Raw genomic sequence first — 26,807 nt, forward strand, 5'->3', positions numbered from 1 at the left:
AATCGAGTCTTTGAGACTCGATTTCCATGGAACTCGACCTCTTCACACTCGATTTCTATGCAATGCAACCAACATCATTAGACCAAAGAACAAGAAAAACAGCAAAGAAAAACAACGAACAAGAAAAACAACGAAGCATCATCAAATCCAAAGAACCAGACAAGAAAAACCACAAATTAGAGGAAAACCTTCACCTAGAGCTTTGTCACTGCTGCCGTCACCGCCTCCTAAGACCTCTAGTTTGTGTTTCTTCTTTATTTAGTTTGGGTTTCTGGGTTTTCTTCTTTGGTTTTGCCTTCTTCGTGTAGTTTCTTCGTTTCTTTGTGTAGTGGGTTTCTTTGGCTTCATCTGATTTGTTCATGGAACTCAAGTATATAATGCTCGATTTCCACACAGAACTCGAGTTCATTATACTTGATTTAGCACATCAAAATCGACTCCCTTGGACTCAAGATGTTAGTTTGCTAAATAGTTTTGAAAACGTGCTAACTAACAAAATTGTTTGAGTTTTAGTGTCATTTTGAAAAAAAATCCATTGTAGAAAGTTTCTATTTCAGCGTTGGTGGCAACCCTTGCAAGAACACATTACAATTTATAGGTGCAATCTATATCTCCATGCACTTATGCAAATCCCATTAGCAAAGGGACTTAGGCATCTATGTTCACCACATTTTATAATATTTTTACTCATCTTCCGATCCTCTATGGGAAATCTCTTCCATTATCTCAGACATCCACAACCTTATTCCTTACTTTTCTGTTGCAAAATTCTTTTTTTGTTATCGATCATGTAATGGGCTTGCTCATCATTTAGCCCAGGCGTTTATTTCTCCAAATTAGGGATCCCAACCCATTTCTTCCATCTATTCATGGGTCTTTTGTAAGAAAGTTGATAGATTAGTTCCCATATTATTGTCTTTGCCTTTTTTGGGCTTGGGCCTCTTTTTTCTTTTTCTTTTTTCTTTTTTTTTTTAATCCCTTTCCCACTTGCAATAATTAAAAAAAAAAAAAAAAAAAAAACGCATTTGTTTATTTAAGTTTGAATATGGAAAAATTATAAAGTACATTCTATAATTGCCTTGAATTTTCTCTAGTTGTAAGTTTCCGGAACATCAGCACCACCATAATGCCTGTTGACAAAAACCCATCTCCAACACCCTCTCAAACCAATAATCTCAACTCAAACCCTTCTCAAAACTCTCCTAAAAAATCCAATCACCATCAAAACCAAGTCCCAAGCTAAAGAACTCCATGCCCAAATCCTCAAAATCAAAATCAAAGGCTCATGTTCCACCCACATTTCTGTTCTCCTCTCCATTTACTCAAACTTCAATCTTTTGCATCACTCACTTCTTGTCTTCAACACCCTTCATTCCCTCCAACTCTTGCTTGGAAATCCATCATCAGATGCTACACTTCCCATGGCCTTTCCCACCAATTTATTGCAATGCGGACTTCGGGCAAGTACCCTGATCGCCAAGCAACAGTTGATGAACTTGAGGTTGGCTGAGTCGGTCCATGCCTGCGTTATAAGGCTTAGCATGGATTTTGATTTGTATACTGGCAATGCGCTTATGAATATGTATTTTAAGTTTGAGAGTTTGTGTGAGAGCGGTGCGTGGCAAGTGTTTGATGAAATGCCTGAGAAAAGGGAAATTGGAAAATTAGAAATTGGTGAGATTAGTTGTAAGGAATTGAGTTGTAGAATTGGGTCTGAGGAGTTAGAAAGTGAGGGAGGGATGCTGTGCTGTGCTTTGATAGGAATGCAAATAGAGAAAAGGTTGTGGGTGAGCCTTTGATAAACAGTAATTTTAATAATAGTAATTCAAATGAATTGATTAACAAGTTTGAAGAACCGATTGTGTGTATTGATCATAGTATTAACTTGAACCAAATTAAGGACGAGTTGCTTCAAATAAATGATATTTATAGGAGAAAAGAAGGCACAAGGGCTATACAAATGGATAGTGTAAGGAAAAGCTTTGATTTGATGCCAAACAGGGATCTTGTTTCTTGGAATACTGTGATTGCAGGAAATGCACAAGATGGAATGTATGAAGAAGCTTTAGCAATGGTTAGGGAGATGGGGAATGCCAACTTGAAGCCTGATTCCTTCACTTTGATAGAATTTCATGGAACTCTATAATTGCAGGGTGTGTACAAAATGGCCTGTTCAATGAAGGCCTCAATTCTTTCGGAAGATGTTTCAGGTTAAAATTAAGCCAAGGCATGTTTCCTTTTCAAGTGTCATGCCTGCTTGTGCTCACTTGACTACGCTACATTTGGGGAAGCAGTTACATGGGTACATAGTTAGGGGTGGATAACACGTTTATAGCTAGCTCCCTTGTGGACATGTATGCCAAGTGTGGGAACATTAGGATAGCTAGGTGGATTTTTGATAAGATGGAGCAACATGACATGGTTTCATGGACAGCCATAATCATGGGATATGCCTTGCATGGGCATGCCCATGATGCCATTTCCTTATTTAAACAGATGGAAATGGAGGGAGTAAAACCCAGTGATGTGGCTTTTGTGGCTGTGTTGACTGCCTGCAGCCATGCTGGACCAGTAGATGAAGCTTGGAAATGTTTTAATAGTATGACCCAGGATTTTGGAATTGTTCCAGGCTTGGAGCATTATACTGCTGTTGCAGACCTTCTGAGTCAAGCAGGAAGGCTGGAGGAAGCTTATAAGTTTATCTGTAATATGCATATAGGACCAACAGGCAGCATCTGGTGAACATTGTTGGCTGCTTGTAGGGTTCACAAGAATATTGAATTGGCTGGAAAAGTGGCTGGAAAAATATTTAGGGTTGATCCTGAGAACATGGGAGCATACATTTTATTGTCAAACATATATTCTGCTGCCAGGAGATGGAAAGATGTGGAAAATTTGAGAATCTCCATGAGAAATAAGGGCATGAGAAAGAAACCAGTTTGCAGCTGGGTTGAAGTTAACAACAAGGTTCTGGCTTTTGTGGCTGGAGATAAATCCCATCCATATTATGAAAGGATAAATGAGGCACTGAAAGTTTTACTAGAGCAGATGGAGCAAGAAGGATATGTTCCCGGCACAAAAGAGGTGCTCCATGATGTTGATGAGGAGCAGAAGAGATACTTACTGTGTAGTTATAGCGAAAGGCTCGCTATAGCATATGGCATCATTTGCACTCCTGCAGGAACAACAATTCAAGTAACAAAGAATATTTGTGTCTGTGTGGACTGCCATGTAGCGATTAAGTTTATATCAAAAATAGTTAGGAGAGAGATCATTGTGAGGGATAATAGCCAATTTCACCATTTCAAGGATGGAAATTGTTCTTGCAGTGATTACTGGTGACATGGCATAAATATCATGTCTAGCAGTTTAGACCTGAAACCATTAGAAATCAGCCGAATTTCAGGATGACTTGTTGGAGAGAACACAAAGTTTCAAGCATGTCAAAAAAATTGTTAGCCACCACTAACCAGCCTATAAAAAGGAATTTCTGATGGCGCTGTTAGTCTGCTACCAAGTAAGCAAGGGCACATGCTAAAATACAATGAAACTGCATTGTAGCCTTCATCAACCTGGATGTTGTCATATACTTCAATACTGCAGGAAATGACATTTTTCCTTTTAAGAACTGCATAAAATGTTTGGTTCAAAGTAATATCTACTCATTACCTGAATATATATATATATATATATATATATTTTTTTTTTCCAGGAAAAAACGTCACTCCGTAGCAGAACTGTAACATCCCGTCAGATTAAAAATTTACAGGTACTTGAGACGTCTTTCTCATGCTTTGGACCCTTTGGGATTTGGGGCGTGACAAGAACTACATCATTTGGAGAACTATCTATTCATTACCAGAAAGAATTCCCACAGCAAAGTTCATTCATTCAGATAGCAATATGTATCCTATCACTCACAGTTTGAATGAGATTATTCTCTTTACAAGGAATTTTTTTATAGATAGAACTGATCTATCTAATGTTTGATTAAATTGCTTGGTACATATTACTAGGTGAGGTCGCAGAAATTCACTTTGTACCGCTTGTTGTTTCCTCTGCACTCTGATTTAGAAGATTAGCTTTCAGCATCCATTTCTAGAATAAAAGTCTCTTTTAACAATTTGGTTGTTTTTGTTTATTACTAAGCCTGGTATTGTTACAAACACCAAAAAAAAAATATTGATTTTAATAAAACACCTGATTGTATTGGAAATATATAATAATGGTATAAATTCAGACTTATAACCAGTAATTCCTCCAAGGCTTTCAATTTTTGGCAGGAAAAAAAAAAAATAGCGAATCATGCTTCATCCTAAAGGTGGTTTCTCCGTACTACTGGATTTCTACTGGTTGCATTTCTGGAGATTTTTCTGCTCTTCAATATATCTTGTATACTGATAAGATCAATTTTGCAGGTTGAGTTATTTTGCAACAGCTCCATAAAGACTTCAATAGTTTGCTTCACCAGAAGGAAGAGATGGTATACAACAATGCAATCAGAAGGAGCAAAGAACTGTTCTTGAGGTGATTTCAAATAAATGCATTGCACTGTTCCCTCCTTTGTATGTTAATTGATAAACGTTTTCTGTGTTGCATGATGGTATTGTGTTGTTATTTGTTTACAAATTTGCAGACCATTCCAGGAGAGGATCATGTGCAAAAAATTGTTATGTTTTCATTTCAAAGCTTTGATTTTTATGTGATTCAAAAATATTATCTTATATAATTGAGGGCTTTTGGGAAGATCAATGAACATTATGTACCAACAGTCACATTAAGGTGGGACACAATTGGTGCTTTCTTCTGTGTAAGATATTGCTGTCGTATTATGTTGCTTGCAATAAAAGGAAAAATGCCATTTTTGATTAATTTGCTGTTTATCCTTTCATATGGGCTATTGAGGAAACCTTGTTAGACATCGAATAGCTTATTCAAATTATGAATTATCTGGACAACCCTAGAAATCTTCATAATTAATTCTTTGTTTCTCTTACATGCTCCAGGTGAGATTAATCTCTCTCTTTATTGAGTTTAATTGTTAATTTTTATCTAGGTATTAGAGGACTTCCTGTCCTTCCAAATGCCATTTGAATGGCTGGTGCAGTTCGTTCCTCCATTAAAACCTGGGCTTTCTCCACATCTTATCCACTTCAGCTTATCCCGATCAAGTACATGTAACAATTGGTGTAGTAGTGTCATCAGTCATAGACTGCAACTTTTAAAAGAAAGAGAAGTGGTCTATGCTCAATGTGGCTAGCCAAACTTGATTCTGAATAAATAATGGCATATATGAAACTATCAAAGCACGTTATGATTTAAGCAACCACATATTACATGTATATATACGTAAAATTTACATGTATACATACTTGAATTTTATCATGAACATGCATTTATATTCTAGCATGGTTTCAAAAAGGAACCCTTTCTTCCAACCGTCATCATTTCCCCTCATTCTTATTGGACTTGGAACTAGTTTTGCAGTCACCCTTTCATGGATTTGTGGAGGATTGAACGATACAAAGTGAATCCAGTGCAACTGCTCCACTTTTTCTCTTCTTTGGTTGCCGAAATGAGGATAGTAACTTCCTGTACAAAGGTTTTAGGTTTTCGCATTCCTGAAAGGGAAAAAACGTGTTATGATTGAAAAAAAAAAAGAAAAAAAAAAAGAAAGAGCATTGCTAATTACACTAGTGTTTATGGTATGTGTGTGCCATGTCAGTTGGAATCGTGAGGTCAAAACACAATTTCAGTTGAATTGTGAAATCGTGTTTTTAGGACACCATTTCACCATTTCAAATTTGTAATTGAAATCATGTTTTGAACACACGATTTCAGAGTTATGCGTGTATGGTGTGTGCACTTTACTGTGTGCAGCAATAATTTCAATGAAAAAAATAATTTATTTTCACCCTAACATCAAATGGAGGAAAGGAAGGAAATCCCTTTTGATTTTAAGCATCATCATACTCAGCCAAATTAAACACATATGAGTCTTTTTGTATGGGTGGATGAACACTGGACTAGGGTGATATGGTCCACCAAGAGAATTGAGTAATTTCTCCATGTGGTGACTAGTGAGGTGATTCGAAAAATTAAAAAAAAAAAAACTAAAAACAAAATGAAAAAGGCTAAGATACAGTTTTCTATGGAATTATATTTATGATGGATTTCTTCCTTCATTTAAGAAAAATAATTTTATTTTTGAAAATTTTAAAAGATATCAAATTCGTAATTTCATTAATCTACTATTAAAGAAATTGCACACATAACACATGTAAAGGGTGAGATAAGTAACTTTTGAGTGAGACAACTTTTGAGAATGGGCAGTTTACTCATATATAGGTACCTATATATGTGTGCGTGCACATGCATGTATGTGTTGGTATGTGTGTGAATGGAAAGAGAGAGAGAGAGAGAGAGAGAGGGTCTAAGGTTAGATCAATTTCCGGTTAAATCTCTTTTGGAATGAGCAATTAAGGTAAAGGCAAAGGTGGCAAAGTTAAGAATTAAATTTTTTTATTTACAAATCAGAAATATATATACACACACATAACGTTGGTACAAAGCTAAGAGTTGGTTGCCAGCTCTAAAAAAATACTATTTGGGATGAGTCTTACACCAATGGGGTTCACCTCATTTTAGAGGATGCTAAATACAACATATCACATAAAATAATAAATCTTAAGTTGAATAAAATTACACATTATCACCTCCATAGTCATTCATTTTTTTAGTATGAAAAATCAACGTTGATACTACATTTTGTTCGCACTTGATTTTAATGAAAATAGCCAAATTTTAGCATGGATGACTCTAAATGACATTTTCTAAAAAAATATTCAAAATTTAGTTGGATTGGAAGAACAAAACCAAATCAGTGTTCAAAGGCCCAAAACCCTAGCTTAGGTACTTGTTGAGCCAATTTCAAGACTTTAACTGTGTTCAATTGAATCCAACTGAGAATATACAAAGGTCAAATAATCCCAAAAATGCCAAATAGCCCAAAATTCCATATTTTTCATGATAAAATCTACTTTGACCAAGGTAAACTTAGTGTGCGTTTGGTTACCGATTAAAAAGTCAACTTATTTTATTATTTACTTTATTTTTGCTATTATTTATAAGCACCACTACACTTTTTGGTACTATTCATGGATTTTACTGTACTATTTTAGCTAACTTTTATCTTTATCTACACTACTTTTAGTAAAAAAGTTTTCAATTTTAACAAAATAAGCTGATTCCAAATAGACTCTTAATGTGAACTGGTAAAGTCTATTTTGACCAAAAGTGGGTTCTGGTTAGCTCAACCTTGGTCCAAGTAGACTTTACCAGTTAGGTTCCATAAATTAACTTTGGTCAAAGTAGGCTTTACTAGTTTGACCAAGAATTAAATTTTTTATTTACAAATTAACCTTAGAAAATCTAAGGAAGGTTGGGATTGATAGTTGAACACTCAAGTAAAATAAGAATTAAAATGTGGTTTTCATATCTTAAGTTGCAACTTAATACTCAACACTATATAGTAAAATTTGTAATTTGTAGTTGTGTCAAATCGCTACACTTTTATTAATTGTTAAAATTATTTACAACTCTATCACCAAAATATTTTGTGAATTGTTTGCATAGTTCACCCTAAGGCTATGTTTGTTTGGAGTGATTTTAGAGAGGATGGAAAATGAAGGAGAGAAAAGTAGAGAGAAAATGATGTTTTTGGTTGTTTGGTTGAGGGTGGAAAAGAGGAGAGATTTTGGTGGGACCCATCAGTTTTCTCTCCTCCCCTCCAAAACACAATCTCTCCAAATTGGAGAGAAAATGAGAGTGAAAGTTGGACAAAAATATTTGGACAAAATTGCCCACATTTTCTTTTTATTATTACTATTTTTTTTTTTTGGGCAACCTCAACCTGGCGTAATAAATGTGGCTTGCCTACTATTTTTTTTTTCCTTTTTTTCTTTTGGGTTTCACAGTTTCACTGGACGTTGATTTTTTTTTTTTTTTTTTTTTTTTTTAATATGATGATGTGCATCAGTGCATGAACCCGTGATTCACCATAGTACCAGTGCCTTTTTTTTTTTTTTTTTAACGTTTTTTCTTTTTAATTTTGTAAATTTATTTCTTATATTTTATTGGACATGAATTTTCATTTTTAATAAACTTTGGATGATTGCATTTTTTTTTGTGGTTGTTTGCCTTATTTTTTCTTAATTGAACATTATTTTTAATAAGGACATATGAGTAAATTTATACAAACTCCATTTTCTATCCTCCCATTTCTCTTTCCAACCAAATAAAAAAGTTTTTCATCCCTTCACTTTTCCACCCTTCCAACCAAACACAAATGAGGAAAACTAAAATCTTTTCTATCATCCCACTTTTCCATCCTCTCCCCATTTTCTATCCTCCCACTTTTTCATCCTCTGAACCAAACGGACCCTAAGTGTTTGGATAGTTCACTCTAAGTAAAATTCTATTACCTAAATTTCATGTCCATTTGGTATGATTAATTTTGCCAACTTATTTTACCATTCAACCTATTTTTGTTACTATTTATGGGTCCCACTACATTTTTCGGTACTATTCATAAGTCCTACTATACTATTTCAGTTAACTTTTATCTTTATCTGTAGTACTTTCAATAAAAGTTTTCAATTTTAGTAAAATAAACAGATCCCAAACAGACCCTACAAGAAAATTAAAAGACTAGGCAAAACTATGCTATTGGTTTTTGAAGTTTATTTGGTAAGTGTAATTGATTTCTCAAGTTTCAAGTGAGTATTACTGACCAATCAAGTTTTAGAAATGAGCGGAATATGTCATTCTACTAACTATCGTTAGTGGTATTATTTATGTCACTAATGGGATAGTGACCAGCTATTTTATAGCTGTGGCATTTTTTTTAATGAAAAAAATTACAAAAATTTATTTTATACGTAAATAAATCCTAATTGGTTCTAAGTCAAATCCCCATTCGGCCATTCTCTATCCTAACTAGTTCTCATAATCATATAAAAACATAAATTGACGTAGCTATTAAACGTATTAATCAATCTCTTCATAGAAGTTAGAAAGCTTTCAGAATGTCCCTTGCACCTCTTCTTCTTAATTCTTATATCCAACAAATCTCTATTTTAATTAGGATAAACTATCTAGTTGTGTTGTGAATATTCCAGAAGATATATTGATGCAAATTTTCTTGCGACTACCTATGACCTCTCTTATTCACTCTCGTATATTTTCAAAAGATTGCTATAAGATGATAAGCAGCACTCGTTTTATCAAACAACTAAAGTTGGTCATCGAGACTAATGCGGATATTAAGTTGTTCATGGAAGACTTCAATGGCAAAGTTTATTCAGTTGGATTCTCTGTTACTCAAGACAAAGTACTTATCAAAGCAGATTGCTCTCCCATTTTCCTCTGAAGACCACGTACTGAATTTCCAGGGCTACTTATTGCATATTAGAGGTTGTTGCCATGGATTATTGTGCACTTCGATGATAGTCTAGATAAGGTTGTGATATTGAATCCCCATATCAAAAAATGTAAAACAATTTTATCAGAACGGGCACAGTATTCCGTGATTGGCATTTGGGCATTATCCTCTTAAAGATGATTATGTAGTTCTGAAAATGAATTCTTGATTGGAAGTCATAAGGTATAGCCTGAAATTTGATTCTTGGAAGGAAATTGATTTTCCAATGGAAGAAAGAGCATTGATTAGTTTCAGTTATGATTCGGTGGCAATTAATACGAATGGAGCATTTCATTGGCTGACTTGGTTGCCAAACAAGGTTTCGATTCTAATTTTTAATATTTTTAGTGAAAAAGTTAATGTTATTTGATATCCCAGTTTAGCCAAGCAAAGAACAAAGGAGGGGGACTTATTTGCAAGTCCTGAATGGGAAGTTGTGCTTCAGTTTGAACTCCGGGTGTAGTGTTGATATATGGGGTTTGATGCATAATGGGAAAAGCAACTCTTGGCATAAAATTTATGGATTGAATTAAGAGTGGATCCTAAATTTCTCATAAAAACCAATAAAAAAGAAGAAAGCATTGATATATACATTTATACACATTACAAATTAGAGATGTTAGTCAAAATTTATTCCAAACTAATCATATTTTAAAACACAAGAATGACAAGACCAAAGAAACATAATTTACTAATTATCTAGAGTTTAATTCACAAAAATTAAGAGTGGATAGTATCAAGTATCAACTCACTTAGACATGAAATAGGATCAATCACCATTAGAAGTCGATGCACTTATTACACTCAATTTAATGTGTATTTGATTTTATAGAATATAAATTTCTCGTAAATCAAAGCTTTATATGCATTACAGCCAAATTAACTAACCTGTGATTTATCCCTATGAACAAGTTAGGCCTTTTGAATTTGTAGTCTAACGAAACCGCTTAGGCTGACTATTGGTTCCTTCAAATCTTTTATATCTACATCCTGCTCTAAACAGTCAACTTCTTTCTCCAGTAATGGGCACCTTTAAAGTTCAAGAAGGAAAGGTTCATCAAAGGTTTTATAAGCATGGAATGGCCATATAAACTGCCAGGGAAAAGAATATAAACAATCCAGGAAGAAAAATCATCAACAAAGTCTCTCACCTAAGATTTTCTTGCTCCAGCATTTCTGATTCTTTCCTCAGCATTGTGACCACCTCAACCATCCTAGCCATCCCAGTCATTAATTGAATAAAATAGCCATACTAGAAAAATGGTTCCACATGCAGCTTGAGATTAGAAAAAATTGAAGCTTTAATTTTATTTTATTTATATCAAATTAACCTCTAGAAATGCATGAATGGTCTTGTTTATCACCTTCAGTCTCCATGATACACAACCATAAAAATTCTGGATAGTGATATGGGAGGGAGATATAATACACATGTATGTATCTCAAAACAAAATGCTAAAATCATATGCTGTGAAATTTATTTGATACTTAGCTAAGAATATACATGACTCTTAACAAAAAGATTCTCAAGAGGCATAACGTGTTTTCCTTCAAGGCAATCAGAAATGTGAAATACAGTATGCATCCACGCTCCTCTCTATACATAGTTCCTTAATGGAAGAGTTAAATTCTCAATGATACAACTTAGTGTCAAATACTTTTCCCTACAGTTATATAAAGCCTGTCAGCTTCCAGACCAAATCTAGTCATAACATCAGATTTTATTACAAGAAACAGAAAACTTTTTAAGTAACGTACTAGTCTTGTTGGATGGCAGGCATTGAACCCATGATTTCACTCTTTACTTTGTTCTTACAAGTTATAAGAGGTGCCAATGCGCCATTTGAGCTAGAACAAAATTAAAACTACTAAACTAATGAAGTTTTGAGTTGATTCATACCAAGGACTAAACCTTTGGCGTTCATATTGAGAACAGAACTCATGTAACCATGATGAGGCTTCAAGCTCATGCTCATCACCCTGCAGGGCCTGCACCAACCATTTCAAGTGAGGTGTAATATAAGAACTCCCCTAAGAGAAACTAGAGATAGATTACAAAATCCCATGAACCAATCTAGGCATGGATTAAGCTCAAATATGGATGATCTCATCCAGTAGGACTAGTACTGTCAGCAATTACTCCTGCATCTGTAGTATATAACTTTTGGTCCTTGCCTTTATGATTGAACTAAAAAATATGAGTTCCCAGTGTTGTAAAGGTACAATTTGCTCTTTATTTGCAAGACTGAACTATCCAAAATAGAAGCACCATTTCAGCTGTTGGTCTTGAAATTCCAATATGAGGGGAAAAAGACTTCTTGGTCAATGGGTGGAAAATGTCATGTAATCTTGAAGAGTCTAAGTATGTCAAATGAAACTATAGTATCAAAGACAAGTAGCCGGAAATTTTGTATAAGAGTTCATGGAATAAAAACTGACCACATTCCGGCTATGATTTTGTAGTTATTTGGCTTAGGAGTACTACCTATTTCATGGGGGGTTTTTCTAATAATATATATAAAACACTTAAATTATTAATATTCCAAATAATCTAACCAAATTCAATTGCAAGTAAACACTAAACACCCCTGAAATGAATTTATCCAAAAATGCCATCCCATAAGAAGCACAGCCAAAGTGCACTTTATATATATCTATCCCCAAATAATTAGTTTAGGAGTGTAAATCAGCCACAGATTTTAACAAATAAGATTTACACTATAAATGACCTAAAATTAAGAGAAAAAAAAATTACACTATAAACATACACAGCTATAAAATCCAGTAATAAGACATACACAGATATTCTAGCATTAAAAGCACTTCAACATTTTACCTTCTCCCATTCACTGTTGTTGGCCTTGCTACTCTCAACATCAAGCTTCCTTTCCTCATAAAAAGCTTGTAGATACGGTTCAGCTTCCTTTCCTTTTCTCGTTTCTCTCCTCCTCTTCTCCTTTTCCTCAAGCTGAATGGCTTTTTGACTGCACCAAAAATTCATAGAGAAATTAAATAATCTGATTATTCAAATACAAATTAGATCTGGAAAATTCAAATAATCAGAGAACTCAACTCTCACCAAAAAACATAATAATAATAATAATAATAATAATAATAATAATAATAATAATAATAGATAGTAATTAATTAATTTTTTGTGAGATTTGAGTTCTCTGATTATTTGAATTTTACAGATTTAAAAATAAATAAATAAAAAATAAACAGGAGCTGAAGCTTAAAGAAGAGCATAGACTAACAATGGTGAAAAATGAAAAACAGAGAGAAGGAAATTCTAAGATTATTGGAATTTTCCGGATCTAATTTTAAAGAGGAGCTATAGCTTAAATAAGAGCATAGAATAACAATGGTGGAAAATGAAAAAGAGAGAGAAGGAAATTCTCAGATTATTCAAATTTTCCAAATTTAATTTGTATTTGAATTGTAAACAGGAGGTAAAGCTTAAAGAAGGGCATAAACTAACAACGGTGAAAATGAGAAACAGAGAGAAAAATAAATTCTCAGATAATTTGAATTTGAATTGTAAACAGGAGGTAAAGCTTAAAAGAAGAGCTTAGAGTAACAATGGTGGAAAAATAAAAAACAGAGAGAAAAGGAAAGAGAGATTGTATCGGAGATGAAAAACTGAATAAATATGAATCAAACGGATTGAAATGAAATCCTCACCGCCTCCATTCTTGAAGAGTGAAAAATTCCTTGGACTTCATCTCAGTCGGCAGAGAAAGCACCATACTGTCGGAGACAAAAACGTCATCGCCGCTAATGTCGTTTTCACCAAAACCACCGTAACCTTTATCATTCTCGTTCTCCACATGGATCAGTTCGTACGAAGACTGAGAGAAGCTAGGGTTTAAGCCTTCGGATCTATAGGTCTCAGGCATGGCGGAGGCATGGTCGACCGGAAAGTCACCGTTCTTGTTGTCATTCTCGTTCTCGTTCTCCACGTGAATCGGTTCAAACGAAGGTTGGGAGTAGCTAGGGTTTGGATCTTTGAATCCTTGGGCCTCAGGCACGGTGGAGCCATGGTCGATGGACAAGTCAGAGTCCACCGCGAATTCGCCGGAGAAGTCATCAGCGCTTGATGCAGGGAAGGAAGACATTGCTCTCTTTCTCTCACCGTTTCTCTCTCTAAGAAACACACACTTTCTCTGACTAGAAACAACTCACTCTCTCTCACTCTTACTCTCACTCTCACTCTCAGTATCTCAGTCTCCTTTCTTGCTGTGCCTCTATATGACTAACCAAAATGTGAGAAGAGAGCATTGGTGGGAAAGTTAGGCTTTGGGAGGGAGAGCAAATCCAACAGAGCGAAAAGAACGTGAGTCGGATTCTGGGCCGTATCTTCCCGGGGAAGGGCCCATATTACTTTCTTACTTTTATTTTATTTTATTTAAAGATACTCTAAAATTTCAATCTAACTCTTATTTGATAATAAAAGATTTGTAGTGTAGGCAAAATTCAAATTCTATATCTTTTATTTGATAATAAAAGATTTTACTAACTATTAACAAAAAATCACAATTTAATTTCATATATCCATCTTTTTTTTTTCTTCTTTATGTTCGAGCTAAATTATAAATTAGCCTCTCAAACTTTAACCTCTTATTCGACGAGGGACTTTACCAATATTAACAAAAATCACAATTCAATTTCTCATATTAGTCTATTTTTTTGCTCTCATTCTTTTTTTTTGGGGGGGGGGGGGCTAAATTATAAATCAGCCCCTAAGACTTTAACCATTTTTCAATTCAATTCTCTAGCGCTTTTTTAATATTATAAATTAGCCCCTAATTTTATTTTATATTTTATTTATTTTATTATTATTATTATTATTATTATTTTGCAGTTTCCACTCCCATTAGGTGTGTTGTTATTAGTCTTGAAGAAATTTCACAAGTAAAGTCTCTTGTAAAGAAAAATCCTCATTGTTACACACTCACACACAACAACCAAAAAAAGAAAAAAAAAAATTCATGACTTCCAATTAATTTAACTAGTAAAGTCTCTTGTTGTTAAATAAGAGATTTAGGGTTCAAAACCTATATAGTTTATAAACCAATTGATATCTTAGCTTGATAATAAAAAAAAATTATGATTGAGCAAACGTCATAGATTTAAATTCTATCATATCTATATATTAAAAAAAACCAAGGCTTTATCGGCATGTAGGTTAGGCTGACTAGGCCTGATTTTGATATTATTGAACAAGTTGAACTACAAATTATAATTTGGGATCACTTTTATTTTCTCTTGAGCTACATACTACTGACTCATTTTTTCATGATTTATTGAGATAATAAGTTGCAATTAATTTAGTATCACTTAGATACAAGCCCATCACTAACAATATTTTTCTTTTACATATTAATCATTTTTCATCTCGACAAGTTATGAATATCATGTGAATAAGTGTGTCCCTAGATTTTCTATTTTTCTTATTTTTTTTACTTCAAACTTGTCCTACAAAACATCTATGTTTGATCATATTTGTGTCATGGGTCTTAAACGCTAATAAATAAAGTAAACCAAACCTTAAAGCCCAGAGAAATCTGGAATACTCTATAAAAAAGATTCACTTCAACTACAAGAGCAAATATCTTGAACCTGAAACTTGAGCTACAGAGACTCAAGAAAGGAAGTGATACAGTGAATGATTTTCTACAAAAAATCAAGATTGCAAGAGATAAACAACTTGTTGTTGATGTGGTTGTTGACAATGAAGAGTTACTTTGCATTGTTTGTTGAGGCCTAGCAAAAGAATTTGCTCATTTACATTCTGCTATATGCACTAGAAGTGATCCTATTATCCATGAGCAACCTAGGTTGCACTGACACGCCATTTTTGGCAAAGTATCGATGTCCGAAAAGTGTTGGACACCGATACTGGTACGATTCGTCGGACTCTGGTGTCCGAGCAGTGTATTTTTTTTTTTTTTTTTTTTCCGCTTCTTTGACACGGCTCCAACATGGCATGGACACGGTCGTTCGCTTCTCCAACATGGCACTGACTAGTCGCTCACTTTGAACAATTTTTTCAGGCGTTAGGCGAGAGCCTCCGTCGCCTTTGTTTTCTTTTCACCGCTTTTGTTTTCTTTTTGGTGCAGAGGACTTGGTTTCGTTAAAAGCAAGATGACTGCCTTTTGTTTTAGTTTTTTTTATAACTCAATTTTTTCTTTTAGTAACATTAGTGGGGTTTAAGTTGGCAACCACTAATGTTTAATAAAAAACACATCAGACTTCACCTTTTTAGAACCACAAATAAATAATAAAATAATATATAAGTATATAGACCTTCCAACCACTACAATTGCCCAACAATATCCTACCTCGTTTAATTTCTACTTTTAAATTTTATAACATTATTTTATTTCTATTTCCTACGTGTAATTTTAATTAAAAAAGCTCTCTGTTACTTCTCATTCTCTGGACCTCTTTTCTCTCTTTTCTTTTTTGTTTTTGTCTTTCTTCTTTTTTTCTACTCCTTTCTTACTCAGAGAAGCTCTCTCTGTTCTTCTTTTCCCAAAAATATAAAAAAAATATGCCTAAATATAAAATTTAATTAATTATTTAATTGCCATGTCCACGCCGTGTCGTGTCCTTGTTTTTCAAAAATTGTCGTATCGCCGTATCCGTGTCTGTGTTCGTGCATCATAGTGAGCAACATTCTGTTATGTTGCAAAGTAAGAAACAAGCTTTGGTTGAAAATTCAGGTGACTGTTAGCTTTTGTATCGTTGGGATTTTGTAAAGACTGTTTTAATCTTCCTCTTTCATCTTATTCGTGAGCATGTTCTCAAGAAAGACCTTCAGGTCAAATACATCACCACATCAGATCAACTTGCTGATGTATTTACCAAGAGTCTCTTTATTGCTCGATTTCAAGGTCTTCGTGCCAAAATCATGGTCTGTGTTAACCCCATGGTTTTGACTATTGAGGGGATGAAAGAGGAAGATCATAATAGCATTTAAAAAATCCCAACAGTACAAAAAGCTAAGGCCTAAGGGTCATCTGCCCCCAACCTAAATGATGACGTTTTAGGAGTGTCTAACTACTTGATATGAAGGCGCTTCACGGGGTTCTACGGAGCTCCAGAAGTGGCCAACCGGGAAGATTCTTGGTCAGTCCTTCGTCACCTTAGCTCTCAATTTAATTTACCATGAGTCTGCATTGGGGATTTTAATGAAATCACAAAACTTAGTGAGAAATTAGGTGGGGCTATACAGCCTAAGTTTCAAATGAAAAATTTTAGGGATTGTTTGGATGTGTGTGGCTTGAAGGACCTGGGTTACTTGGGTCTACCGTATACATGGTGTAACAGAAGGTTTAGAGGTCAAGTGGTCTGGGTTAGACTGGATAGAGCCTTCGCGACCTCGGATTGGCTGTTAAAATTCCTAACAGCTCACCTCCATCATTTATCGGCGTCTTCCTCTAATCATAAACCAATTTGGCTTTGCTTAGATGATGTTCGAAATCGATTTTCTAGACCCGGGAAGCCTTTTCGGTTCGAAGCCATGTGGCTCAAGGATGTGAGATGCGAAGGAGTTGTTCGTTCGGCTTGGGAGGAGGTTGTTTGGGGGGATTCAATGGGGAAAGTCATTAAAAAGGTCGAAAATTGTCAAGCTTAATTATAGGTGTGGGACCAAATTGTGTTTGGCAATGTACGTCGAACTTTAGCTTGAAAAAGAAAGGAATTAGTAGAGGCAGAAGCTGATTCTATGGCTAGAAGAGGGAATAATAGGTTACAGGTGCTTTTTGATGTAATTAAGAAACTCATGGATTTGGAGGAGTGCATGTGGAATCAACGATCCAAAGTTGATTGGTTGAAGCATGGGGATTTAAATATGAAGTACTTTCACTGCTGTGCAACAGAAAGAAACAAAAGAAACCTTATATCGGGCCTAGAGAATGAGTATGGCAATTGGGTTGAAGATGAGAATCGTATTGGTGACATCCTAATTTCTTATTTCTCTTCTCTGTTTACATCGGCAAACCCCAATGTCCTTGAACCAGTATTAGAGGGGGTGAATCCAAGGGTTTCAAGGCCTATGAATGAGGAGTTACTCAGACCTTTTGTGGTAGAGGAAGTCAGGTTGGCTTTCAAACAGATGGATGCAGATACGGTCCCAGGCCCCGACGGTCTCCCTCCTCTATTTTATAAGCAATTTTGGGATAAAGTGGGAGGGGAAGTCACAGAGGCAGTCTTATCCGCCCTCAATATAGGTACAATACCTAAGGCCATGAATCATACCTATCTAACTCTTATTCCAAAAATTCAGTGTCCTAGGAAGGTAACTGATTTTCGGCCCATTAGTCTGAGCAATGTGTTGTATAAGCTCATTGCAAAGGTGCTGGCAAATCGCCTGAAACCCCTGCTTCCCCAGCTTATTTCTGAAACCCAAAGCACTTTCATGTCAGAGAGACTTATTACTGACAATATTTTGGTCGCTCATGAAACACTCCATTACTTGAAGTCAAAAAGGTCTGGTAAAATGGGCTACATGGCACTGAAATTAGATATGTGAAAAGCCTATGACAGAGTTGAATGGAAGTTCCTTGAACAGATCATGGAAAAAATGGGTTTTGCTCCAAAATGGATCCACTTAATTTCTGCATGTATCCATTCAGTGTCTTTCTCAATAATGCTAAATGGTCAACCTCACGGTCTTATCCATCCTACCAGAGGTCTTCGTCAGGGTGACCCCTTGTCCTTATACTTATTCTTGTTGGTGACTGAAGGCCTCCATGCCCTCTTTAGCAAGGCTGAAGTGAAGGGCAATATCAGTGCTGTCTCTCTATGCCCGGCGGGTCCTAGGATTTCTCATCTGTTGTTCGCTGATGATAGCTTAGTTTTCTGTAGAGCTTCTGTTCCTGAGTGTGCTAAGTTCCAATCTATCCTATACAACTACGAACTAGCCTCGGGTCAAAGTATTAACAGGGTAAAACTAATATTTTTTTCAACTCTAATACTTCGCATCAAACTCAGGTAGCTATCAAGAGCTTCTTGGGGATCTCGTCTATCTCCAAGTTTTGAACAATATTTGGGCCTCCCATCATTGATTGGACGGGCGAAGAAGAAGTCATTTAGTGTAATAAAAGAAAGAATCTGGAAGAAGCTAAAGGGTTGGAAAGAAAAATTATTATTGCAGGCGGGGTGGGAAATCCTTATCAAAGCAGTGTGCAGGCAATACCAATGTACACTATGTCTTGTTTCAAGCTCCTAAAAGGCTTGATAAAGGAAATTGAGGTGTTGATAAGGAAGTTTTGGTGGGGCTATAGAGGGGAGCAAAAGAAAATCCATTGGCTGAGCTGGGAAAAATTATATCTCCCCAAGGGTGAGGGTGGAATGGGGTTTAGGGAGTTAAGCAAGTTCAACGATTCCCTTTTGGCAAAATAGGTCTGGAAGTTAAATACCCATACTGAATCTCTCTTTTATAAAGTGTTTAAAGCTAAGTTTTTTCCAAATTGCTCCATCATGGAATGTGATAATTCAAATAAGGGATCCTTTGCTTGGAAAAGCTTGTTGCGGGCTAGACATGTTTTAGATCTGGGCACGATTTGGAGAGTGGGTAACGGAGAGTCTATAGTGATCAGAGGTGATAAGTGGCTGCCAATAACCTCAACCTCAAAGGTGGTATCTCCAGCCTCTGTTTTGCCCCCAGATTCACGGGTCTGTGACCTTATAGACCATGTGGCACGTACCTGGAGGAAGGGGTTGATAGCTTAGGAATTCCTCTCACATGAAGCAAATTTGATCATCGGCCTGCCCTTAAGCCTAAAAGCTACCCCAAACAAGCAAGTCTGGTTTCCTTCAGCTAATGGTGATTTCTTAACTCGGTCAGCATACAAGCTCCTAGCCACCTCAGATCGGGCTGTCCAACCAACTACCTCATCTAGCAACTGTGGAAAAGCTTTGTGGAAGGGTATTTGGAATCTGCAGGCTCCTCAAAAGGTGAAACACTTATTATGGAGGGCAGCAAATGAAGCTATCCCCACTTTGCTAAACTTGTGGAAGAGGAGGGTGGTTAATTTTGTCTACTGTCCAATGTGCAAGGCAGATACTAAAGACACAACCCATGCCCTGTGGGGTTGCAACTCTCTTATAGAAATTTGGAATTCTCACGATGAGATAAAGAAGATGGTAAGGTTCAAATTTGGTGTGTTCTCTGATTTGTTGGAAGTGGTGTTCCACAGGCAAAGTAGTGTTGATGTGGATGTGTTGGCTATGATGTTTTGGCTTATATGGAACAATAGAAATGCTAAAAGATGTGGAGGGGCCATTACAGAAAATCACTTGATTCGGCCTAAGGCAGAAAGCATGATCAATGAGTTCAGGTCAGCCCATGTTACTCACAGGAAGCCGTCTGATGCTGTAGCTCAAGCTGTGAGGTGGATTCCACCCGACTCTCCAACGTATAAGATTAATTTCGATGGGGCAATTTTCAAGGAGCTGAGTTGTGCAGGTATGGGTGTTGTGGCACGTGACTCCTTCTGTCGTGTGATTGGCGCTCTAGCTGAAAAGATCCCCCTCCCAAATGCAGTAGCTACAGTTGAGGCTTTAGCATGTAGGAGAGCTATGATTTTTGCTAAGGAGCTTTGTCTCTTTGATTGTGTTTTTGAGGGAGATGCCGAAGTCATAGTAAAGAACATTCAGAGAGAAGATTCAACACACCCAGAGCATGGACAAGTGCTGAGTGATGTTCTATTCCTCACTGTTGACTTTCGTGTATGCACTTTTTCTCATGTAAAATGAGCGGGTAACTCTGTTGCCCACTTTCTTGCTAGACAGTGTAAGTCTGGTGATGAGCTACAGATTTGGTTTGATTCCAATCCCGAGGATATAGCTCCTCTTGTTGCGCGTGACGCGTTGTAAACTTGTTTTCTCTGTTTCTGTTGTTTCCTTTTAATATATTTCCTTGACCCTCGGGTCTGGTTTCTCAAAAAAAAAATATATATATATATATATATTTGATATTAATTGAGATAAAACGGCATCGTTTGGCTCAATTGTTTTTAAAACTGCGGGTTTCAGACGACAGCATTTCATTTATTAAAGTTTGTATAATGATGCGACATCGTTTTGTTTGTATGAGGGTTGTGTTGAGAATTGAGATATTGTTCTATTACTCTGTAGTCTGTTCCCCCTTTATCTCACATCGTTGTGATTCAGTTAAATTGGAGATATTTTCAGAAGATACTTTTCAGAGTTTGCGGTTGTAACTGCCCAGCTGTAATTATGGAATAGTTGGATTAGAGGTTAGAGTTTGTCAGATAGGAAATTCTGTGTAAGTTTATAAAGCACCATATATGGTGCTCCACTGTAATACTTTTTCTTAAGAGCTTCAATATAATTTTTCTCTCAGATTTACTTTCTGTCTTCTCTCTTCTTTTTCACCACGATTATCTTTTCTATTGAAGCTCGTCTTCTCACACGTAAGACCACAATTTATGCTGGCCATTCATTTATTTTTAATTGTAATTTTTCTTTTCAATGGTAATATCGCTAATCTACTTTTTTTTTTCTTTTTTTTTTAAAAAAAATTGTAAATCTTAAATAGGATTTTATTAATTTTAATTTTGGATATATAACTTCTTTTTATAGACACAAATGTAAAATGTATTGTTAATTAATATTTTATAAAAAATATATTCATTACCAAAAAAAAAAAAATCTAGCATTTTTATATAGTTTAATATGTTAATTGGATTACTTTCATCTACTTACATACAACAAACTTTAACAAATTTAATTCTAAAAGTAAAAGTAATACGTTACAAGATTATTTTCTCATGTGAAGTCATGGTGTATGATTTCTTTGCAAGGATTACTGTAGGATGGATAGATTGAATGAGTTTGGACGTGGATTTTTTTTTTTTTTTTTCATGTGAGTTAACATTTTCATATATTTTGGGTTAATTTGAGTAGAAAAAGTGAAAACACCCTTATGTAATCAAATTTACAAACAACATTAACAATGGCACTAGTGGTTTAAGTTACACATCAAAAAGATGAGTAAGCACGAATAGACATGGCAAAACTGGCGGGTCGGGTCAATCGGGTCGCTTGTCAAACGGGTCACGGGTCAAAAACAGGTCATTTTAAGTGGGTTAAAAATAAGTTCGGGTCAATCAGGATGTGGGTCAGGTCAAGTCGGGTTGACCATTATTTTTCACATGAATTTTTTTTTTCTTTTTTCTTTTTATAAAGAAAATAACATGTATTTACCATTTGGAAAGTTATGCAACAAATTACTTAATGTAAAATGCATTATTTTGAATTCACCACTTATATCAAGAATGAACTAAGTTAAACTTATTAATACTTATTTAATAATTTTAAAATTATACAAATCCTAACATTGCTATCTAAAACAAAATAATACAAAGATAAGTAAAATAAATACACAAGTTTTATTTCTACACAATATCAACATTCTAAAATATAAAACAAAATTACAAATGACTTATTGGATAACTCATTTGATAAAGAATAAAAAAATATAAGAAATTTACAATCTTGAAAATTAATTTTATAATCTATTATTAATTGTGGTTGACATTCTATTTCAATTTGAGATATACATTAAAGTTTGATTACTTACTTATTTATATATGGCCTCTTTTATGAATATCATATCATTGTTAAGCAATACATACTTTAGGAAATATCATAATTTATTTTGAAAAGCCGTTTATTTTGAATATAAATTGTTAAAAAATAGGTCTAAGCATTCATAATTTATACTAATTTGATACTTTGGCTTCACTATTTTCACACTTGTGAATATTTCTCACACATGTCTACAATTTTAAATCTATGTTTTTAACTCTACTGTAATCAGATTATCTTGGCATGTACTTTGCTATTTGATATCTAAAAATCTTTACTCATTGCAGAATGTTCAACCATTTATCTTTCAATTAATTTGCATGCAGTTATGTAATCGTATCAATTGTTTCCTTAAAGCTCACAATAAACAATTAAACCAATATTATCTTAATTTTACTATTTTTTTTACCAAAAAACAAAGTTTTAAAAAAATGGTTTGGGTTCGGGTCAGGTCGGGTCGGGTTGACCCACAAAAAACACGGGTCGGGTCACGAGTCAACTCGTTTTTGCTTCGGGTAAAAAAAATCGGGTTTGGGTTGAGTATTTTTTGGGTCAAGTTAGGTCAGAAAATTCTAACCCATTTTGCCATGTCTAAGCACAAATCAAACGCATGGAGAGTGTAGAAATTAAGGGTGGTAAAATAAGCCCAAACCCACCCACTTTAATTAAACCCAAACCCACCCAGTTATTATTTGGGTTTAATTAAAGTTTATTGGCAAATACTAATATTTGTGACAACTTTGGGGGTAATTTCTCAAACAAATATAAGACACTTAACATTCTTCGCATCTAGGTCATACACATACCAAATAAACTTTATTTTGTGATCTCAAGAAGGAGTTTGGATCTCTTCCAACCAAAAGATCCTTACCTTTATTGGAAAGTAATAGATATCCATTCTTTCTAAGAGGCCCAGTTTGTGCATTCAAATGAATTTTGGAAGCATCTAATTTATAAATCTTATTCCAAGAGGTGTCATTTCCATATTTTATCAAGCTCCAGATAGATAAGTTGCCAAAGAGTTTAAAATGAAGCATAGTTTTCATTCAATACCTACAAATAGGTCCTCTCATCAATGGTTGGTTGAGCTGAGGTGTTAAACTACTCCGTGGCAATTTCAAAAATGAGAATGGAGTTTTTCCCCTTCTACTTACGAACAGTTAACCAAATGAAGTGCAAAAGGCTGATTCATGATTTTTTCCCCTTTATTTCACACGCTAATGCAGCCAACTAAATATGTTTTTTTCAAAGTTGACTTTAATATTTCTTGAAGTCCGGTCAGTTTATTATTTTGTCCCAAAAAAAAAAAAAAGAAAAGTTTGTGTAGAATTTAAGCTAGTCAAATAATTCCTAAATTGATATTTTTTCATTCAATCAATTACAAATCGGGTGATTGAGATTTAAAAAGATGCTAGACTAAGCCCTTACTAGTTAGTGGATTATGCGTGGTGTTATTTAAGAGTGTTAATTTTTGGTGGAGCTTTGTAAAAATTGAATAATTATTTTTATTCTTTGGTGACAAGTGAAATTGAATCGTAGTATTAGTGTGTTCGGAAGATGAGTGTGGTCATTAAGTATAGGATTCGGAAGGTGAGTGTGGTCATTAAGTATAGGACAAAGTTTAATTTAGTTACAAAATTGGTTGTAACCTGAGACTATAACCTTACTCAATATTTTTTTTATTAGAGGTGAATTTTAACAAATCTACCATTAGATTACATTTTCTTTTTATATCTTCCATACTTGCAAAATTTCTAGAAAACTAAACATCAATAGCTATATCATCAATAAATTGTTTAAATTTCAAATTTTTGTAGTTTAAAATTATGTATAAAATATAAGCTTATAGATCATATAGTAAATAATATCCAATTAGCACAAAATTTGACGTGTATTAAGACTTTAAAGAATATGCAATTCAAAGATTAGATTTTCAAAATATATAGTTATGTTAATTTGTTTATGTGTGAATGTGTTTATAGGATGAGGTATGTGTGTGAGTCTCTTTTCTTAGTTTATTTTAAGGAATCACCACCAACCATTAGTTTTTTTCTAGGTGTGGGATTGGTCACCTATTAATTTTTCTAATTTATTTTACCTAATTAACTAAAAAATAATTCAAGGGTATAAAAAAAAATTAATTAAGGTAAGCCAAAGTTTTGAACTAAAGATTCTTGGACTCGAAAGTTTTGTTACAGGTGAGGAAAGTATTAGGCACCTCACACCGCCTATCCAAAATATAGTATCTCATTTTAATTTATTCACAATGTTCATATTTTAGAAAAGTTAATTAAATACTTGACATTTTGGTTTTGAAAAGGTTTTGCACAAAAAATACATATAGATATCATGTTCAGGGACGGAACTATGTTGAAGAAGAGGGGGGCTGTGCCCCCCCCCAAAATTTTTTTAAATATTAAATAATAGGTATATATTTAAGATTTTAGAAAATAAGTCCATGAAAAATTATATTTACCCATCTCATGAAAATTATATTTGCCCCCCTCGGCTTCGAATCCTAGTTCCGTCCCTGATCATGTTAGTATTTTATTTGCATATTAAATAAAATGTGAATATTATTGCAAAGAATATTTACAAGCAAAACATGTGAATATGTATAATTAAATAACATGTGAAGGTTCCTATTTAATATATTGCAAAAACTTAAATATGTACATATAACTAACATGTGAATAATGTTTACCATGTATTTATCATGTGAATACATTACTCTACAACACAAAAATAAAAAGGAAACGAGAGAAAGAATGACACCTTATGCATTTAAGCCAATTTTATTCTCCAAGTTTCATTCTCATTTACAAACACAACAAACCAAAATGGTTAGTGTAGGGGGAAGAGGGGAGTATATTGGCTTGATTGTAATCTATTGATTCAATGGAAGTGAATATAATCATAGACACGTAACAAAACTCATTAAAAATGATGCCATTAAGAGGAAAACAATGTAAAAAGGAATACAATTTATTTACATTAGAAAAAATGAGTATTTTCTTTTAGAAAACCTCATAACTTTTTGGGAAAAAGGCTTGTTTAGAAACAAAAGTTACACTCTTTGGAAAAGGGATTTTAAAAAAAAGAAAAATATTTTATTGATTTTTCTTTACGAAAAAAGGGTTTTGGTGAGATGAAGAGAAATTTTAAAAAAAAAGAAAGTAACAAGAAAGAGATATATTTATGCATTTTTAGGAAACAAAGTTTGAGATTAAAATCATTTGAAAAATGAGGAAAGGAGCAAACTTATTTTAGGTAAAAAAGAATTTTAGAAAGCCTTATTCAAGATTGAAACCAAAGGTTTTTTTTTATTAAAAAAAGTCTTATTTTAAGAAAATGGTTTTAGTTCATCTTTCAATGTAAAAAGTTCAATTCTAACTTCTTAATTTGGAAAAAGAATTTTGAAAAGACATTAGATAATGACGTACACACAATTTTTGTAAAAGATAAATCACATAGTCACAAAATGGTGTAACAAATAATAAATTTGTATTGATTTATATATATGTGAGTTACAATCCTCTATATGAATCTTTACAATGAAAGAGTACAACAAACTCTTCTAATTCGATTTCCAAGAAATTTTACGATTTAAAGGGGCTATGAAGCTTGATCTTGAATCGTGCTTTGATCTCTTTATGAATCTTTACAATGAAAGAGTACAACAAACTCCTCTAATTCGATCTTCAAGAAATTTTACAATCTGAAGGGGCTATGAAGCTTGATCTTGAATCGTGCTTTGATGTCTTCAAATTGAATGAGTAGTTGAATGTACTTGATTTGATGCGAGGGCCGTTGGCTTAATCTCAAATTGAATTGAAGGGAATTCCCTACTTTGGTTTGAAGAAGTAGGAATAAGCCTTGATGAACAATGGAGTTCTCTTGGACATAGAAATGACTTTCTATTTTGGTAGAGTGTTAGTAGGGTTTTCTCTCTAAGTGTTTGTCCCATTTTTCATATAAGAAGCCTCTATTTATAGGCGACTCAATGGAGAGGAAATGGATTGATGTGGTCTGCGGTTGAGTGAGGGTTGGAGGCCAAGGTAAACATTCTTGAAGTGACATGAAAATCCTTTCTAGTTCGGTCATATAGTTCATGAGATGATTCGACCCATCATTGAGATAGTGTCGGAGGATGATAAATGGCAATAGACGAGGATGAAGGGACACAATTTTCGTAAAAGATAAATCACACAATCACGAAATGGTGTAACAAATAATCAATTTGTATTGATTTATATATATGTGAGTCACAATCTTCTGTATGAATCTTTAAAATGAAAGAGTATAATACACTCCTCTGATTCGATCTCCAAGTGTTAGTAGGGTTTTCTCTTTATAAAGTGTCTGTCCCCTTTTTCATATGAGAAGCTTCTATTTATAGGCGACTCAATGGTCTTTAATTTGGAATATTCTCTAAGAATTTATTGAAAGTTAATTATCAATTAAGAATTTAATTTGGTCTTTCATAATAAATTTAAAAAAAAAAAAAAAAAAACCTTCCATATGAGTCTTTTCTTTTGAAGTTGCCACATAACCTTCTTCATTTGATGTTGCCATGTGGCTTGATTTCATTTGCCAACTGTCAACATCATCAATTAGAAATTAATTTAATAAAAAAATACTTGATCATGATCAATTGGACGTCTATGGATGCATCATAAAATTTTGATGTCTACAAATGGTT

At 34.2% G+C, this 26,807-nt stretch overlaps 1 protein-coding gene and 1 pseudogene across 3 annotated transcripts; one reads left to right on the forward strand and one right to left on the reverse strand.

Moving 5' to 3' along the window:
- Window positions 1-1,130: 1,130 nt before the first annotated feature.
- LOC126726027 (putative pentatricopeptide repeat-containing protein At3g23330) lies at window positions 1,131-4,872 on the forward strand (annotated as a pseudogene).
- A 479-nt stretch (window positions 4,873-5,351) lies between these two features.
- Window positions 5,352-13,833, reverse strand: LOC126726028 (clathrin light chain 1-like). 3 transcript variants are annotated; one of them, XM_050431126.1, is made up of 6 exons: window positions 13,166-13,832; window positions 12,318-12,465; window positions 11,382-11,470; window positions 10,633-10,695; window positions 10,370-10,511; window positions 5,352-5,621 (listed from the first exon to the last, which is right to left on the reverse strand). In XM_050431126.1, exons 1-5 carry the CDS (start codon window positions 13,597-13,599, stop codon window positions 10,394-10,396), a joined length of 852 nt encoding a protein of 283 aa, XP_050287083.1. In that variant the 5' UTR covers window positions 13,600-13,832; the 3' UTR covers window positions 5,352-5,621; window positions 10,370-10,393. The 3 variants fall into 3 exon arrangements, with proteins under 3 accessions (XP_050287083.1, XP_050287082.1, XP_050287084.1); XM_050431125.1 differs by lacking the exon at window positions 5,352-5,621 and having other exon boundaries at window positions 10,234-10,511; window positions 13,166-13,831; XM_050431127.1 differs by lacking the exons at window positions 5,352-5,621; window positions 10,370-10,511 and having other exon boundaries at window positions 10,636-10,733; window positions 13,166-13,833.
- Window positions 13,834-26,807: the final 12,974 nt, after the last annotated feature.

The sequence above is a fragment of the Quercus robur genome, chromosome 5, assembly GCF_932294415.1.
Source record: "Quercus robur chromosome 5, dhQueRobu3.1, whole genome shotgun sequence".
In the NCBI taxonomy this organism is placed as follows: Eukaryota; Viridiplantae; Streptophyta; class Magnoliopsida; order Fagales; family Fagaceae; genus Quercus; species Quercus robur.

Coding starts and splice junctions, on each gene's coding strand:
- LOC126726028 (XM_050431126.1), bottom strand. CDS start 13,599: ATGTCTTCCTTCCCTGCATCAAGCGCTGATGACTTCTCCGGCGAATTC. Junction 11,471..12,317: donor ACAACAGTGAATGGGAGAAG/GTAAAATGTTGA, acceptor TGGTTGGTGCAG/GCCCTGCAGGGTGATGAGCA. Junction 10,512..10,632: donor CTGGAGCAAGAAAATCTTAG/GTGAGAGACTTT, acceptor TGAACTTTAAAG/GTGCCCATTACTGGAGAAAG.